At 40.8% G+C, this 18,933-nt stretch overlaps 1 protein-coding gene across 1 annotated transcript in view; it reads right to left on the bottom strand.

Moving 5' to 3' along the window:
* Positions 1-1,829: 1,829 nt before the first annotated feature.
* WDFY3 (WD repeat and FYVE domain containing 3) overlaps positions 1,830-18,933 on the bottom strand; it is a 309,424-nt gene continuing 292,320 nt past the window's right edge. Inside the window, exons 63-68 of the mRNA XM_025385326.1 lie at positions 16,573-16,755; positions 15,005-15,101; positions 11,230-11,553; positions 10,481-10,592; positions 9,489-9,686; positions 1,830-5,196 (exon numbers count right to left, since the gene is read on the bottom strand). Coding sequence (XP_025241111.1) covers positions 5,073-5,196; positions 9,489-9,686; positions 10,481-10,592; positions 11,230-11,553; positions 15,005-15,101; positions 16,573-16,755 — 1,038 coding nt within the window. The 3' untranslated portion in view covers positions 1,830-5,072. The remainder of the gene's footprint in view (positions 5,197-9,488; positions 9,687-10,480; positions 10,593-11,229; positions 11,554-15,004; positions 15,102-16,572; positions 16,756-18,933) is intronic.

The raw sequence follows: 18,933 nt of genomic DNA, 5'->3' as shown, positions 1-18,933 counted from the left end.
TCTCCTGCCTCAGCCTCCCAGGTAGCTGGGATTACAGGCGCGCACCACCACGCCTGGCTAATTTTTGTATGTTTGTAGTAGAGACGGGGTTTTGCCATGTTGGCCAGGCTAGTCTTGAACTCCTGACCTCAGGTGATCCGCCCACCTCGGCCTCCCAAAGTGCTGGGATTACAGGTGTGAGCCACTGCACTCGGCTAGAAAAGACTTTTTATAGAAATATATAATTTATGTTAATACATCATGCTCTTATCATTGTTATTTTTAAATGAGTTGACATATATATTTTAAATCTCAGTTTTAATTTCTAATACAATGACTACTGATAGATATAAACCAAATAAGCAAAAGCTGTTCGGGGTCCTTGAAAATTTTTAAGGATCAAAGAATTCTCAGACCAAAAAGTTTAAAGAAGCACCATCTTAGACCATTCCCATCCTCACAGGCAGCTACTGATAAAGGAAAACCCTTTGGAGAGAGCGAGCGCTAAAACAAGAGGCTTTCTACATTCCCAAGCTGGTTAGAACTGAAGCCTCAGTGGTAATTCCTATTCAGGGATCTCCAAAACACCATGTTATTGTGGTAGCTTGGCTTGATGCTGTCTCTAGCAAAAGTAAAAGAAAATAAAAGAGCTTTATAATAGGTGGGAGGAAATGAGAATATTCATAAAGCAAAAAACTAACCAAGTGCTGGGCCAATTCCATCAAATGGTCAAAAGTGAGGTGTGTAGGGAAAATTTTGTTGAAGATGAGAAGCAAATGGCTGACAAGGGACTCACTGAAAATCATTTACATGGTTGTTCTTTTAAACTCTGAATTTCTGCATCTGAGAATTCTGCAGTGCCCATCCTTGACTGCAACCCATCACTAGAACTGTAAGTAATAAAGCATTAATAATATGGGAACTGCTCTAAGCTTTCTCTTTTACCATTTGTAAAAAAAAATTTTAAAGAAATTGGTATTGTTTTAGTTCTTCACATTCCTTCATCTTCTGCCACTCAAGTGGAGTTGCACTAAGGTAAAATTTGTAATAAGCAAAATATATTCAAATTTGGGGCTCTGCTATTCAAGCTTAAAATGAATTTAGCATCTTTAGAAAAAGTACAATCATCAAAACAGCCTAAATAAACTTAAAAACTCTTCTTTACGGAAAGGCTATTTTAAAACCAAACAAGCTGATAACAAGAACAATGGATTGTGAGTTCTAACACTCTCAGACTGAAGGCTGAACTGGAAAGACTAGCTGCTAACAGCGGCTGCTGTAGTTCCAGGTGAGGGGGGACACTGGAATATTCCTTTTGTGACTATAGTATGGGTGCAAGAGACACACACACACACACACACACACACATATATATATATACACACACACTGTTACTTACTTTTCACCATATTTTGGCTAGAGAATAAAGCTCAGGAAAAAAGAGCAAAAACCATGCAGACCTGTCTTTTTCTACAGGTCCAGTCAAATTTGAGGATCACATCTCCCAGAAGGGGCTTGCTTCTCCTTACTGCCACCCACATACACTCATTAGCCCTGGGAATCCAGCACAATTGAGAAGCTCAGACTGCAGAAAGCCTGATTTTTAAGGATGGGTCAAACTAGAACTGGAACTGGAACCTTAACAGCCAATACTTCTGCAATCTTATGCAGGTGCTTCTGAAGTATTTACAACTAGAAAAGAACTACATAAAGTTTAGGGAGTTATTAGATCTCTGTTTTTTTTTCCTTCCCTGAATAACTGACTTAACAACTTTTCTTTTTCTTTCTTTTGGTGGTAAATAGTGGGTATTTATTTGAAATGAAAAAAAATTACTTAAGTACCTGGACTATTGCATTTAATCATGTATTGTAATTGTGTTACTCTACCTTTTTGCTTCAGAGACAAATATACAATGAACATTCAGATATCACAGATTGCACACTAGATAGTAATTCTTCAGGTCTTTTACATAACCAAGAAACATATTGGTTTCTGCAATATAGTATAAAAGTCCACAATCAATCCAGTCTTAGCCAGTATCTTCAATTTACTTCTGTTGCTGTACAAATAATTGGCCATTACTAGGGCTTACAAGTTAATAACAGGACAAAAAATATACATTGCACTGACACAAAAAGTCAGCTGTGTTAATAGTCATGCAACAAGTAACCAAACTTGCTGAAATTAAAAATACTTTCTAAAAACAGTTTTAACGGCATAAATATTTTATACACAGTTCATTTACCAAAACAAAATGTATTTAAATGATACAAAGCAAAAATAAGTTTCTACCAACTTTATACATAAGAAAGTGCAAAATAACTTATCTATAGAGTGTTTTGCTATTATCCAGACGGATGGCTGCTATGGGCAGCTATTCTCTTCTTCAAAAGCATGACATTACAGTTGCACACTACACACAAATGTTAGAATACATGGATGAACAAATGAACAGGTGGATGGATGAATGAACAAACTACGAAGATCAGGCAGGAGCCCTGTGAGGTACTCTCAGAGAAAGAATGCAGACCACACTAAGGTAGATGTACATGTTGACAATAGATGTTGGTAAATAAATTTACATGGAACACAGAACGATATCCAGAGAAATAATTAGTTTATGTGAGTGTACTTGTATGTGTGAGTGATTCTGTTGATTTCTGCATTAGAGTCAAAAAGAAAAGAAACCCGATTGAACAAAACAGTTGCCCACAGCACCAGCTGCCAGAGGAAATACTACCATGAGGGTTTTGGTTTCCACCTTCTAGTTATGGAAGTCGTGTCAGAAAGTTAGTAATGAAAGTTGTGTCGGAAAGTTTAAAAGTGTTCATCTCATATAGTTTCCTATTACAAAGAGGAATAACCTTTAAGTAACAACACACACACATTCATATATTCAAGTCTTTAAAGAACACCTCTGCCACTGGGTATGGGGTAAACATGATTCATGGACAAAAGGAGGACGCTTCTTTTAAAAAGTGTAGAATAACACTGCTACAACTCATCTAGAGGGCCACACAGGGGCAAGGCCCACAGTTACGTGATAGCACAATTTCTGCAACTGTTGAACATCAGCATTATTTATTAGAATTGAAGATGGTGATGGGGGAGGGACAGTGTGGGGGGAGTAAGACACAGAAAGGAAAACAGAACACAACTTTTCTTTAAGTTAAAGTATTAATGCCGATAATCCTTTTATTAACAAGTATATTTGAACTTTTAGAAATGGAAGTGTTTTAATCAATTTTGATATGTAATCATAAATAGTCTGTAGGCTCAAACCCAGGTAAATAAAGATTTAAATTTAGTAAGCGTAAGGCACTAAAGCAGCCTTTATATTTTCTCTTGGAGACCTAGTTATCGTATCAGGAAGAACAAATTTGTTCTTAAGCTGGTTTCAGCCCATCAGGTACAAGATCACCATTGTACCAAATGCCTATTTTTGAATGCATGTGCATATATGTGCATTTTAGTGCATAAGTGTGCCTCTCACCAGGGCCTAAAGACGGAAAGTTGGAAAAGCCAAAGCCGCTGTCCTTTGCATGACACCTCTGCGAGGATGTGAAGGCCTTTCCTTTCGCACCTGTGAGGGTGTGAAGGCCTATCTTGGGCCATTAATGATTCTACATTTTTCAAATCACAGGGCTTTTAGAGTTGTTCATAATATTATCACTAAGTTTCTGAAAATGTTAAAATCTAGATTAACTGTTTCATTTTTTAATATTTATATATATATGTACATAACACACATTTAAAAAAATCCCACCACCAAGCCTTTTCTCTGTAAACTAATCTCTTAGCCCCTTCCAGCTTTAATCCCCCTGGATTTGTGTGTTCTGTATCCAACTAGTAGAACAAATTAAATAACTAAATATTAAAATACTGTAATTATATTCATAGCAAAAACAAAAAAATAGACATTGATACAGTATAAATCTCACTGTTTTCAGGTAGATGACATTAAATGGTAAAGGTTAATTTTAAGCAGTTCTGACATGATTCAGTTTTACAACAAAGTTTATATGTTAATTCTGTACACTTTTTTCTTTCCTTTTTTTACCCCTTTTTTGAAAATAAGCTATAGCAGAACATCCGTGTCACGAAAGACACATACTTATTATGTTCTATGCAAGATAAGCTAATTTTGGGTTACATGCAAATATATTTCCATTAGTTGAGACAGGGCTGTTTCCTGAACTGCATTGGTCATCTGACCACCTTTCTGCAATGCTAACAAGGTATTCTTTGACCAAACAGCAGTCCACATACAAGTTTAAAAGGGGCCTTGTTTATGTAGGAACAACACTGAGGTGGTGCATAGCCAGGAACAAGACACCCAAATATTTCCAGTTTATCTTACGGCTGGACTCCTATTCTCCCACGCTGGTTCCTAAAGAAGGTCCACATTATTTTGGTTACTAGCCTAGTTTAAGTGGAGATACTGTGGGCAACTTGAAAGAAATGACATCAGGCACACAGGCTGAGCTTGAAAGGAAAAAAAGACCACAGATAATGTCTTTGGGGATTTAAAAAAACATATTTATAATTAATTGGTAAGTGAGGGATGTCAGACAAACCATAAGTAGTTCATTGAGTTAGTGGTTTAGTTTGAAGTTTCATGTTACAGGCAGTTAAGTCCTTATTTAGAAAAAAGGCCTTTTATACCTATTTACAATATACAGTTACTTGCAAAGAAGTCAGATTTACAACCATTTTCTAAAAGCCTTTTTTGTTGTTGGTTTTTCCAAATAAGGATGAGTAGCTCTATAAAAATGAGATGCAAGAAAAGAGAGTTAATAAGTGAGGATATTTCTCTTGGAGACAGCTATTGTCATCAGGGAGAATTGGAGATGGAAAGTGTTGCTTCTAGGAACCACCTCATATTCTTCTTGTGCTGTTCACCTGAATCACGTCTGCCCCATTCCTGTACTCTACACCCGTTTTATTCAATGATCCCTTTGAATTTTAACACTTCAAACACGTGGTATGAAGAGATGTGTAAACGGAGACTGTTTTCAATGCCTTCCAAGCTGGGACAGGAGAATCGGGAAGGGGTCTACAGACCGTGGTCTCCACTCAGCTTGTTGAATCTTCAACAATTTCGAGGCCCATCTTCTGAACCTCTCTCATGCTGTAAGTTATAATAACAGTTCTGACAAACACGCACTGGGGATGAGATTTTCAAGCGTTTGATTTCAGATTGAAATCGACTGCACCTAAAGGAAAGGAAAAGTCAATTAATTATTGGTCTCCTCCATGCTTGATCATGGGCTCCGGAATATTAATAATCGAATGGAAAGCTTGCAGTAAAATGCCAAAGGCCATACTGGTTTGTGTTGTGTGGCTGAACAAGGACTAAAAGGAAAGCTGTATTATTTGTTTCAGTCTATGAAGAAATGCAGTATTAAACCAGGGAAGCTATTTCTTTGACTGATGAGAATTAAAAAAAATGAAAACAAAAAAACAGAGTTAAGATTTTCCTACACAATGAGGCCAAGGTGTCTGAACATTGATGTGAGGCCATTCTACCTGTGCAGACTAATTCTCATGGCCTATAAGCTTGGGAATACGGTATGTCAGTGTCTTTACTTGGAGCTTGACATATTTCTCCTGGAAATTAGAAAAACTCACTAGTGGAAATTAGAAGACTCACTAATGAATATCTATTTCCAAGAGAATTACTAATAACTCATTAGTGAGTCTTCTAATTTCCAAGAGAAATATGAGTTTGATCACTATCAAGTTCCATTGTGCTTTTAAACATTTTGATTGATCCACTCTTCAATCATTTCTTAAACAGTTAGACTGGCTTTCCTTTTCCAGTCCCAACACCCTCATTTCCTATTTATCTTGCTGGAACTGTTTGAAGCAGACTACTCTTAAGAGATGTTCAAATTCTTTAAGAAGTATTCAGAGTTCCTATTCCTGGAATAAAGCTGGGTGTGACTCAGGATGTGGTATTAAATCACTTTAGGCTTGGATTTTCACAAGATTAAAATGGAAATGAAAAAAAAAATTTTTTTTTTTAAGAGATGGGGTCTCAGTACATTGTCCAGGCTGTCCTCAAATTCCTGGCCTCAAGTGATCTTCCTGCCTTGACCTCCCAAAGTGCTGAGACTACAGATGTGAGCCACTGTACCTGTACCTGAAATGGAGATTCATGTTTAGTCCATTAATCTACCAGTAAAAGTGTCTAGAGAGTAAATTAAGTACTATAAGCTTATGAGTTTAAAGGACTGTCACTGGACCTCTGAGAACCCTGAGGAGTGTCAACAGCTCTCAGCCATAGAGACCACAGGCTGTGTGTTCTGGACAGCACTTCCTTCTGTGCCTGGTTCATCGGAACTTATCACTCTTTGGTCAGTTTCCAATAAAGCTTCCATCCAACATTTAATAGCAATGGATAATTTAAAGAATTACCTATAATTAAACAATATTTTGAAAATTAAACATGACAAAGAACAGATGTGTGCCAGCAGACATACGGAAGTGCTAGCACAAATCACTAGATTAATATGATGGGTGTGGAGGTTGAAAACTATAATCCCAGAACTTTGGGAGGCTGAGCTGGGGGTACTGCTTGAGCCCGCAGCTTTGAGATCAGCCTGGGGAACATAGTGAGACTCTGTCTGTACAAAAAATACAAAAATTAGCCAGGTGTGGTGGCTCTTGCCTATAGTCTTAGCTACTTGGAAGGCTGAGGTGGGAGGACTGCTTGAGCCTGGGAGATCAAAGCTGCAGTGAGCTGTGATCATGCCACTGCACTCCAGCCTGGGTGATAGAAGAAGACCCCATCTCAAGAAATCTATATCTATATCTATATCTATATCTATATCTATATCTATATCTAGATAGATATAGATATGGGCCAGGTGCAGAGGCTCATGACTGTAATCCCAGCACTTTGGGAGGCTGAGGTGGGCAGACCATGAGGTCAGGAGTTCGAGACCAGTCTGGCCAATATGGTGAAACCCTGTCTCTACTAAAAATACAAAAATTAGCCGGGCAGGTGGTGCATGCCTTAGTCCCAGCTACTCAGGAAGCTGAGGTAGGAGAATCGCTTGAACCCAGGAGGCAGAGGTTGCAGTGAGCCAAGATCGCGCCACTGCACTCCAGCCTGGGTGACACAGTGAGATTCTGTCTCAAAAAAAAAAAAAAAAAAGAAAGAAAGAAAGAAAGAGAAAGAAAGAAAGAAAGAAAGAAAGAAAGAAAGAAAGACTATATGGCTCTGCTTTGAAAGGCCTGCTCTATAAAACCCATTATGGGTTTTAAAATGTATTACTTATTTTTTTGAGATGGAGTCTCGCTCTGTTGCCCAGGCTGGATGGAGGGAAGTGGCATGATCTCGGGTCACTGCAACCTCTGTCTCCTGGGTTCATGTGATTCTCTCACTTAACCTCTTGAGTAGCTGGGATTACAGGCACACACCACCACACCTGGCTAATTTCTGTATTTTTAGTACAGACAGGGTTTTGCCATGTTGGCCAGGCTGGTCTCGAACTCCTTACCTCAGGTGATTAGCCCACCTCAGCCTCCCAAAGTGCTGGCATTACAGGTGTGAGCCACCGTGCCCAGCCCCATTATAGGTTTTATACAGCAGGCCTTTAAAAGCACAGAGCCACTAGACAGAATCCTCTGCCAGCCCCACAGAAATTCTCATAGGAAATGGCTGGCTGCAACATTTTGGGTCCCTCATCTTGAACCAGACTGCCCAGCAGAAAAGGTTTAAGGAATCAAATTATGGAACATCTGTTTTGCCAGACTCTGACCTTGGTGCCTTAAAACACTCATAAATGTGATCTCATTTAATTCTCTCAGTAGCTCTAAGAGGACTGGTCTTCTTACCCACATTTACAGATGAAGAAACCAAAGCTCAGAGAGGCTCGGTAACTTGCTGGCATTATGGCAACAGAAAGCAGCACAATGAGCATTTGGTCAGTGTAAACCCAAAGACTATGCCCACACCAGTAAGCCAATGCTGCTTACAAAACCTCAGAAACTGCCTCATAATTACACAAGTTAAGAATAATATGCTTTCTATGAAGGCATCTCTGGAGTAAGGCAATACAAGCCTTAGAGTATACTGTCCATGGAATCCTTCCTGTGGTCTGGCAGAAAAGTAATGACTGTGGATATGTATCTGGGACCCGGGTGTAGGACAGAGTTATCAACCAAATCCACAGCCATGGGACCGCTGACCTTTCATATGGGGGAAAAACAGATCCTTGCCTCATGTCATACCCCAAAATGAATTACAAATGAATTAAAGATCTAAATGTGAAAAATAAAACTTTGAAACCTTTAAAAGAAAATAAATAAGATTATCTTCGTGATCTTAGGACAGGGAAAGAATTCTTAAGGCACAAAAAAGCAAAAATCATAAAGAGTAATAAATGTGACTACAACCAGTTTAAAAACTTGTCTGACAGAAAAAACATACAAAGTTGAAACGCAAGCCACAGACTGGCAGAACATACCTGTAAGATATATAAAAGACAAATGTGTACAGCACAGAATATATAAAAGAACTCCTCAAGGAAAAAAAAAGAAAAAGGCAAAGTACCCAAGAGGAAACCCAAATAGCCAACAAACATGAAAAGATGTTGTCTCACTAGCATTGCAAGTTAAAACAACAAAGCACTATTTTTTAGCTATCAGATTGGCAAAAGTGGAAAAAGTCTGGCAGTCCCAAGCATGACTAAGAATTTGGAGAACTTTCATGTCCTGTTGGAGGTAGTATTAACTAGCACTCCTGTTTTGAAGAGTAATTTGGCAATATCTAATTAAGATCAAGAACAAATCTGTGTTCTATCAATTTCATTCCATCACTAGAGGAATTCCAGCTTGTGTATTAGAAGGGCATTTATAGGGATATGCATTGGAGCATTATTTATAGTACTAATAGAAAAAAAAAAAACCCTGAGAAGGCATCAAAAGAGAAATAAATGGTGATAAATTCATATAATTAAAACAACCGACAATAGTTAAAATAAATACATTAGAATAAGTTATCTATATAAATGGATTCCAAAGACAATGTTGAGTGAGAAAGTTACAGAAGGGTAAAAACAGAATACTATATAAAGCTGAAAAGTGAAGCTGAAAACACCAAAACAATATGATGTAATGTTTACAGAGGCAACACATGCTCCTGAAAGTATAACAACATGGAGAATGGGTGTGATTGGTGAAGGGTGCAAAGAAGATACTTAAAATGTATTTATAGTGTTTACAGAAACATTTCACATACAGGTCTCCAAATTAAATATGATGAAATATTAGCATATGTGCATTCTGTGTCATGGATGACAAGGTGTTTGTGACTTGTATGATAGAAAAATTTCCTAATTGTAGTAATAAAGAAGAACAGAAAAAGTGAAGACTGGTTCATACTAACAAGGCACACTGTAGTGGGGGTGCCAGGGCAATCAGAACCTGTGTGTAGGACATAATTAACATCCTTAGAGCTTACTCAATGTAAATTCAAAAAGCAGATATCTTATCTTACTTCTGGCAGAAGAGCTGACCACAGTTCCTGCAATGGTGTCGTCTTTCTGTGAGTGAAAACCTCACCGAGCAGCCCGAGCAGCTGTCACCGCCTTCATCCTTCACCCAGTGATCAGCAGCAGAACGGCCTGGCTGGTCACTCACAGACCAGCTGAAAACTCGGCCTCGACTGTCACCAACGAGGATCCTACTGTGATCCCTGCAGGAGACATGACAGAGGAGGTCATTGTATAGAAGGCTTCTGTTGTCTGTGATCTCCTTCTTGAGGCTCTCTGGTTTTTGGTGGATGTGTGTTTTGGGCTCAGGGCTGGTAAGGGTCCCGGAGAGACTCCTTGATTCACTCAGGGATGTATGTGTAAACAGACAAAAACTGAATTGAGCCCAAATTTACACTTCCATTTCAATTTTCTTTGGATCACCCTTGCTATATCTTTGAAGAACAGAAAAAGCAGTTTTTCACTTTTTTAAAAAATTCAGAATTAAAATCCAGTGTATGGGCACGGTGGCTCACACCTGTAATCCCAGCACTTTGGGAGGCCGAGGTGGGCAGATCACTTGAGCCCAGGAATTTGAGACTAGCCTGGGCAACACGGTGAAATCCCATCCTACAAAAAATACAAAAATTAGCCAGGTATGATGGTACGCGCCTATAGTCCCAGTTATTTGAGGGGCAGAGGTGGGAGGACTGCTCGAGCCTGGGAGGTTGAGGCTGCAGTGAGCTGTGATTGTGCCCCTGCACTCTAGCCTAAGCAACAGAGCAAGACCCTGTCTCAAACAAAAAAAAAAAAAAAAAAAAAAAAAAAAAGGGAAGAAGAAAAAGAAAAGAAAAATATCTACACACTGACAGGGTTCTTCTTCAAATTTATCTCTTTGAGCTATGTATGATAATACAAATAAAATCTGTTTTCCCCAAAGACAAGGCTGGAGTATATGGCCCTTGGCTAACCAAATGACTCAGATGGGAAGCGGAGCTGGAAAAAGCCTGACACTTACTTGGAGATGCCCAAGGCAGTGACCTCAGCTGGGTGTGCATTGTCCTTCCGATCAAAGGCTGTGTGCATAGTCAGCTTACTCCTGAACACCAGCTGCCGTTCCCATCGGTACCCTGGAGTGGAGAAGTGGAGGACACAACATACTCAACTGAGGGAAGCCAGTACTGGGGAGAAATACTCTACGACGGTGGCCTTAAACTTAGGGTACCTCAACATACAGCTACAGCAGCTTTTCCAGTTCTCAGCAGTTGCCGCCTTGGTTGAAAGTAAAGCTATCTAGCTTGATATTAACATGGGTCAGGCTGAAGAAATATCTCACTGAAGGAGACAAACTAATGAGAAGGGGAAATTTTCAGTGCAAGCAGATGCATCCAATTTCTCCAACTGAGGACCTTGCTTCTAACTCTATTCTGGGCAAAGTTACCTGTGAATGCAGTTTTATTTATTCATTTTAAATTAGCTTGCATGATTTAATGAGTTGTGAATAAATGCAGTTTTTGTTTGAGGTATTTTTCTTTAGAAGATGCCCGGCATATTGCAAACACCCTTGTAGGATAGAATTTTTAAGTCCACTTTACACTAGAAGAAACTGAAGAGGCCTTCTGTGTAAAGAGGCCTTTTGTGTGAGTGGCCCAGGTCACAGGGCACATCCAGGGTGGGGCCCAGGGAGAGCTAGACCCCACTGCCTCAATCCACCAACCCTCACAAAACATATAAGGAGTGAGAAATAGATACCAGACTTCAAGTTACCAGGTTTCAATCTGCTGTAATTCCGCACCTCGATGGGATTGGGGTGGGGGTGGCTAAGGGGGCCCTGCAGATGGGCTCTGGTCTGGCCCTCTGAATAGTTCACAAATATGAAGCCGTCTTTCTCGTCTAGACTGAGCTGGTCCGACCAGCGTCTGGAGTCATCAGAGCCACTGTCAGTACACCAGGCAGCTGCTGCGCGGCAGGAGGCTGTTCGGGGTCTGTGGCTGGTGCTGCTGGGTTGGCTTGGAGTGTCCTTAGGATCCTGGCTGACGCTCTGCTCATCTGCTTCTGAATCACTGCTGTCCTCGTCTTGGCCTTCCTGCCCTGGGTGAAGCATTGAGATAATTGGAACATACAGAACCACCAAAGTTACACCCAGCTTTGTTCTACTAGCATTTTTTTTCTCCCAGTTATAAGCCTTTATAGACATAATATTTTAAGCTAAGCGTAACAAAAAAGAAAGTAAGTGCCACGATTTTTGGCTAGAGTACAGAGCAAAGAAATAAAAAAGCAGAATTTCTGAAAGAGTTTATTAAAAACTTTGGCCAAAATCCTTAACTTGGAATTCAGTCTCCCACAATCTGGCCAGAACATGCCTTTGCCGCACACTCCCTGCCATGCTGCAGCTAGACAGTGTCACTCCAGCTCTCTCTCTACAGACCTGCTCCTCCAAGGGTGAGCTTCCTCACATGCTGCTGGTGCCGCCTAGACCCAGCTTCCCAATCTGTGTGTTCCGACGTCACCTAGCTTTCAAGGCACAGCTTAAACGTTCCTGTCTCTAAATCACCTAATTCCTTCAGCTAAAAGTATTCTCCCCCTTTTCTGGACTCCTTTAACAGTTCTGTGCCTCCCAAGTTCTTGAAATTGTCATTCTAAAAGATTACTTTTGGATATTCTCTCTCTCTCTATATATATATGTGTGTGTGTGTGTGTGTGTATATATGTGTGTGTGTATATATATATATATATTTATTTATTTTTGGAGAAAGAATCTTGCTGTGTTGCCCAGGCTGGAGTGCAGTGGCATGATCTCAGCTCACTGCAACTTCTGTCTCCTGGGTTCAAGCAATTCTCCTGCCTCAGCCTCACAAGTAACTGGGACTACAGGTACCCGCCACCACACCTGGCTAATTTTTGTATTTTTAGTAGAGACAGGGTTTCACTATGTTGGCCAGGCTGGTCTTGAACTCCTGACCTCATGATCCACCCGCCCCGGCCTCCGAAAGTGCTGGGATTACAGGTGTGAGCCACCGCGCCCGGCTACTTTTGGATATTCTTTCTACAAGATGGTAGAGAGAAGGACCATTGCAGACAGTGGTTAATGGCTGAAAGGTTAGTGAATTATCTTATTTTTAATTTTTATTTATGTACTTATTTTTACAGACATGTATCTTGCTCTGTCACCCAAGCTGGAGTGCAGTGGACCAATCATAGCTCACTGTAGCCTCAACCTCCTGAGCCCAGGGAATCTGCCCGCCTCAGCCTTCTGAGTAGCTGGGACCACAGGTGCATGCCACAACACTTGGCTAAAGATTAGTGAATTATTGATGAAAGCCTTACTTTGGAATTTAGTTCTTCTTCCTCTTTTCACTGTTATTTTGCATTTCTTCACATCAACTCTCTACTCTGTTGCAATAAAGTCTACTGGAGGGAAAATATATAAGAAACAAGTACACCTGGCCCTCCATTTCTGTGGGTTCTACATCCATGGATTCAATTAACCTCAGATGGAAAGTATTGGGGAAAATAAACTGTGTCTGTTACTGAACATGTGCAGAAGTTTTTTTTCCTTGTCATTAGTCCCTAAACAATACAATATCACAACTATTTACACAGCATTTACATTGTATTGCAAGTAATCTGGAGATGATTTAAGGTATTCAGGAGGGTGTTAGTAGGTTTTATACAAATACTACTTACACCATTTTATATCAGGGACTTGAGCATTCTCAGATTTTGGTATCCAAGGGAGGTCTCAGAACCAACTCCTGAGGATACTGGGCCCACCACAGTTATTTTCTTAGCAAGACAAATACTTTGTCTGCTTCCTACTCAGTAGGGGTCTACTGGACTAATGTGAATGAAGTTTTCACCCCAACGGCTTATGATCATGAGCTCTGAGGTCCGCAAACAAGCAGCTTTGGAAGCGGCTTTAATTTCCAGTGAACCTCTAGCTTGTTTACATTTCGCCCCAGCAAGTGCCCACAGATCTCACCACTTCCACATTGTCCAGTTCTTCTGTGGGCTGCTCTCCCTCTCTGCCACTTCTGCCAGACTGCCCACAATAAAGACATACAAATATCTTTCCACCCTGAATTTGACCCCTTCTATCTCACTCATGCATATCATCTTCCACTGTTATTTACTTAAAAGCTTTTTAAGGGAAAGGAAAATGACCCACTTCTCACTGGTTCCCTTAATTCACTATCTGACATATAACAGGTAACCCCCAAACACTTACTGAATTAAACTGAATTCTTGTGTCTCCAAACACCCAAATGACCTTTTCGGTGGGGCTGTAATTAGAAATTTACATGTACTAATATAACACCAGCATTAAAATGTCCTGCCCAAGGTATCTTTTTTCTTCTCTGGCATGGAAAGTAAAAGCTACTTTCGGGCCGGGCGCGGTGGCTCAAGCCTGTAATCCCAGCACTTTGGGAGGCCGAGACGGGTGGATCACGAGGTCAGGAGATCGAGACCATCCTGGCTAACATGGTGAAACCCCGTCTCTACTAAAAAAATACAAAAAACTAGCCGGGCGAAGTGGCGGGCGCCTGTAGTCCCAGCTACTCGGGAGGCTGAGGCAGGAGAATGGCGTGAACCCGGGAGGCGGAGCTTGCAGTGAGCTGAGATCTGGCCACTGCACTCCAGCCTGGGCGACAGAGCGAGACTCTGTCTCAAAAAAAAAAAAAAAAAAAAAAAAAAAAAAAAAAAAAAAAAAAAAGCTACTTTCAGCTTATATAGAGAAGTGACTTGTGTCCTTCAGCTAAGTTTCCTTTATTAACTCTCTGACATCATCAAAGTCACAATGAATTCTCAGTGTACAAAAGCCAATCATGAAGAAACAATCTGAAGGTCAAACTTAAAACCTTGTTCCTTTCCAGGAAGTTCCTTGTACCCACTGTTCTACATCAAAGGGGGTGGCTTCTTCAGAGACTGCAATGCAAAGCAGATCTCACCCTGGCATTATGGCATTGCTTTCAGTTATTCTGGGTAGAAATCAATTATCTCTATATTTCACTGGAAAATTGTAAATTGCTTTACAAATAATGTACTACAGGTAAGCAGGCTTCAGTGTGAATTAATGCCCTAATGTAAGCAAGTCTGACGGTGGACTCTGGTCTGCCTCTGTTAATTGTTTACAAACACGATTGTATCTGTGATGCACACTGAGCCAGCCCCATGGTGGGCAGAACAAATGTGGGGCTGGGGTGCAGCAGAGCTTGTCTGACTTATACAACAGCATGCCCTCTAGGTCTGTTGTGTTTTCAGAAGTGAAAGCCCAAGCCTTCGGTACTCCAGGAATTAAGTGCTATATTTAGTATGGAATGTGGAAGTTAACCGCAAGATACCACCACACCGAATGTTGCCCAGTGAAGTAGAGAAAACCTGGCATGTCTGCTCAAAGGAATCACACAACAGGCAGCAACCACGCTTCTCCAAGCAGTGCCCAACCTTGGGCTCCTCTTTATGTTGTTTGGTATAAGTTTATCCACAGTGACGGAAAAGAAACTTGAAAACGACTGAGTCATTTTTAGAAAGTATTAAATACCTATTTGTGCTTCTGGACAGTCTTCCTGCATTTCTAGGTGTTCAGCAGGCTCAGGAGCTGGTGTTTCAGGAACTTGCAAAAATTCCATCCTCCAAAACTAAATTTAAATAAGTACAAAAGTTAAAACGTTACAAAACAGATTAAGGAACCAATTTACATTACTCAGTGAAGACCGACTCTCAGGGTTAACAGATAGCTTAATTTCCATCATGTTATACAGTTAGATTTCCCGTATCTTGGAAGATGTGGCAGGGGACTGCCTACACACAATGGCTGTTTCAAAGTAGAGGGAAAAGATTATAGTCATATCAGTTTAAAAACATGGTTCAGGCCAGGCGCAGGGTCTCATGCCTATAATCCCAGCATTGTGGGAAGCCAAGGTGGGCGGATGATTTGAGGTCAGGCGTTTGAGACCAGCCAGGTCAGCATGGTGAAACCCTGTCTCTACTAGAAGTACAAAAATTAGCCGGGCATAGCAGTCCATGATTGCAATTCCAGCTACTTGGGAGGCTGAGGCAGGAGAATTGCTTGAACCCGGGAGGCAGCGGTTTCAGTAAGCTGAGACTGCACTACATTCCAGCCTGGGCGACAGAGCAACTCACTCTGTCTCAAAAACAAAACAAAAACATAGTTCAACTAAGTAAACTTTTTTGTTTCCTACAAAAACCTCTCAGAGTCTTGCATATGCTAATATACATTATAGATCCCCAAGAAGGCACACAGTAAACAGAATCCCCAGGTGCCCAGCTAGGGAGCTATTTTATGCTGCTTCACAGATTGAGCATGTGAAACACCACTGTCGAGGAAGCGGACTCCAGGGTGTGTGTGTATGTGAGTTTTTGTGTGTGTGTAGATGTGTATTGTGTGAGGTACAGGGTGTGGTAGTGGAGTGGCCTGATGGCCTCACTGTCTCTCCACATGTGACTCTGACTAAAGAGGGTGGTAATCAGCTGCTCTCTGCTTTTACAAAGAGCACAATTAAAGAAAAACAAGCACAAAGAAACATCTCCTGACACAGAACCACTCAAATACTGCAACAGACTACAAAAGTGAATACTCCATTGCCTCTATTTTCTGTAGAGGCCAAGCACATAGCAACCTGAGAAAAGGATAAAGTACATCTAGGCTTCAGGTGCAGTCATCTGGGATCGTAGCTGGGGACGCTGGAAGTATTTTCCAGTACTGTGATTCTTTGTAGGGAAGAGACTTATCCCTGCTCACTATGTTTTCTCTACGAAGCCATTTGACAGGCTGAAAACCCAGTACTTCTGCAGTTTGCATTTTGAGCAATCCCAGTGTGACATGGGAATCATGTTTAAGTGACCTAATTGTGTCAAGCTGTCAAATGGCCAGTAGCACTACCAGATCTACTTAATAGGAAGAAAAGAGGCCAAGACACTGGTGTTCCTCATGTCTGATAATGCAGAGGCCAAGGCTTGTCTGAACTGGAGCAAGAGTTCACTAAACATTACAACCTGTTCAGGTGTTCTTAACCTGTAGTTAGCTACAAGTTTCAGGTAAACTGGGACGACAAATATCCTAATGAGTTTTTCTCTCAGCTCACTTACCCGAACCACTCCATCTGAGTGTCCTGTCACTATGACGTTTTGTGTGTCCCATTCGTTCATCTCTGACACGCAGCAGCAGATGATCTGCTGGCTCCTACCTGTGAATGTGTTGACACTCACGATAGGGTTCCCATTGATGCTCCACACATGGATGTATGTGCCAGCGCAGGACACAATGTCCCCCTGAGAAGAGAGAGAAAAATGTCATTCTCTTTGCTCCCTTCCAATTACCTTCTGGTTTCTGAAGCAAACTGAATCCCTGGCCTAGTTCTCAGAAAGCTTTTCAGTCCCAAGACTAGCGGCTAATTTCTTAGGTAATCTGAAATTCAGTGCTTGCTGACTTAAAAAAAATACCCTGAACAAAGGCTTAAGAATTCACAGTTGAGTGGATGCAGTGGCCAAAGGGACCACAGATGGAGACAAAGGGTAGGTTCACGTCCCTGGCACACTGCTGAGCAAGGTCTGGCGACACAAGAAAGCTCCCTGTCATCTGAGGAGATGATGAACTACTCTTCTTCCTCCCATTGTTAACAAAATCTATTACGCCTTTCATCTAGAGGCAGGAATCCACCTCCACTTTTACAAAATGAATCCAACCACTAAAACCACAGGATAGAAGAGGCATATTTCAGTTCAGATATAGTTGTGTTTCTTCAATAAATCAAAAGGCATAATCTTGGTAATGCTGTAATATCCTATTTTAAAATCTGTATTCAAAATAGGGGTGGGGGAATGTAGGGGGAGAAAAGGAGTGGTACATGGGTCACTTCTTGGCAAACTTAGTAAAAACCAAGATCCCTGAGCTGATAACTTATGTTTTCATGAGTTCCAAAGATAGAAAAGAACAACCTATTTTCTCAAATTCTACCAGGCTGGGCTCTACCTAACCTGGTGAGAACACAACCCACTATAGTTAAAGAAAGGAGGATGCTTTCTGAAGCATCTCCTATATGCCAGTCACTGGGATGGAGACTTCAGATGTTCTGGTTAACACAGAAACCTTGTGAGACTATCATTAGCCTTGCTTTAAAGGATGAAAGTGAGGGGCAAAGAACTTAAGTAACTTATTTATCATCAGAGATTTGAAGCCAGCTTTCTATAGCCCCAAAACTTATATACCATACCGTGCTGCCTCTCTCATTCCTAAGATAGTCTGGATATCACGATGCTAAGTATTAGCTTTAGAAAAGACCTGGTAAAGTTCAGTACCCTCAGGAGATACATAAGAACCTACATAAGTCTGAAGATGGTCAGCAAAAACCGAGGAGAACTAGAAGCTGCAAAGCAGCATCAACACATAAGAAGGTAAGGTGGAGGAGGCTGGGGTAGGGTGAGGAGGAGGACTAGGCCTGTTCCATCCAGTCTGTGCTGCACCGTCTCTGCTGGTCTTGCTACTGCTCCTCCTTATTCCTCCCATCTCCCAGCTCTTCTTCTACCAAAATGGCAAGAAATAAACCAAAACCCAAACTGAAACAATACTTAGCAAAGCATTGTTGTGTCTGCTTCTATTTCAGTTACTGAACCATCTCTGACTATGAGTGTCAGCAGTTGAGTTTTAATTAGCGGCTTCAGTCTCTGCAAGAGACAATTGCTCCATTCTGCACTGGGCAAGAACTTCTTCAGTTACTCTGGGGACTTAATTAGAGTTTATTAGAGTAAATCCTGTTGTTATGAAGGCAGAGACATAAGAAGAATTAAAGGCAAAGAGGCGTTGGCCTAAAATGTAAACTGAAATAAAGCAGACTTGATATTGGTTGGAGAAACACAACAGAAACAGAAATCTTTTCATGAGTTAAGATATTACAAGAGCATCTTAAAAAGAAAAGACTGCTTTTGTAGTATTTGCAGCAAATATTGCAATCCAGTAGTGTACACTGGCTCAAACAACTGGCTATAATAAAATTATCAGTATTTAGGTTAAGAACAACCCCAAAACAAAGTGCTCCAAATAATGGATTAAGCATCTGATTCAACACTGCTGCATCAGAGCGGTTCTACAGCACCCACATTTTTGTAAAGCTCTTTAGGTTCAAATGTTTGCAGGACCAACCCAAGGTGTTGTTCTGAAAACCTCTTAAAGCTTTCAGACACAAACAAATTTGGCTCTTCTACCCTTGCATGTCCCCTACTCATTCTCAACCTGAGTACCCCTGCCATTATTAATCAGACACTCTAAATGACTGACAACTATAAATGAATTTCTTTCTTTTTCCTTTTTAAATAAGATGACTACAAGATAGTTGACTAAAAGTGTTAACACTGAGTAACTTCTGGTAGAAATCAAAGATGCAGCATCCTTGATGAGGAAAGCTGTCTGTGTAGGTGACAGTGTGAACGTCACTCAATGACATGGCTAGAACT

Source organism: Theropithecus gelada, chromosome 5 (genome assembly GCF_003255815.1).
Source record: "Theropithecus gelada isolate Dixy chromosome 5, Tgel_1.0, whole genome shotgun sequence".
Taxonomy (NCBI): Eukaryota; Metazoa; Chordata; class Mammalia; order Primates; family Cercopithecidae; genus Theropithecus; species Theropithecus gelada.
This window is presented reverse-complemented; position numbering and strand designations above follow the sequence as displayed.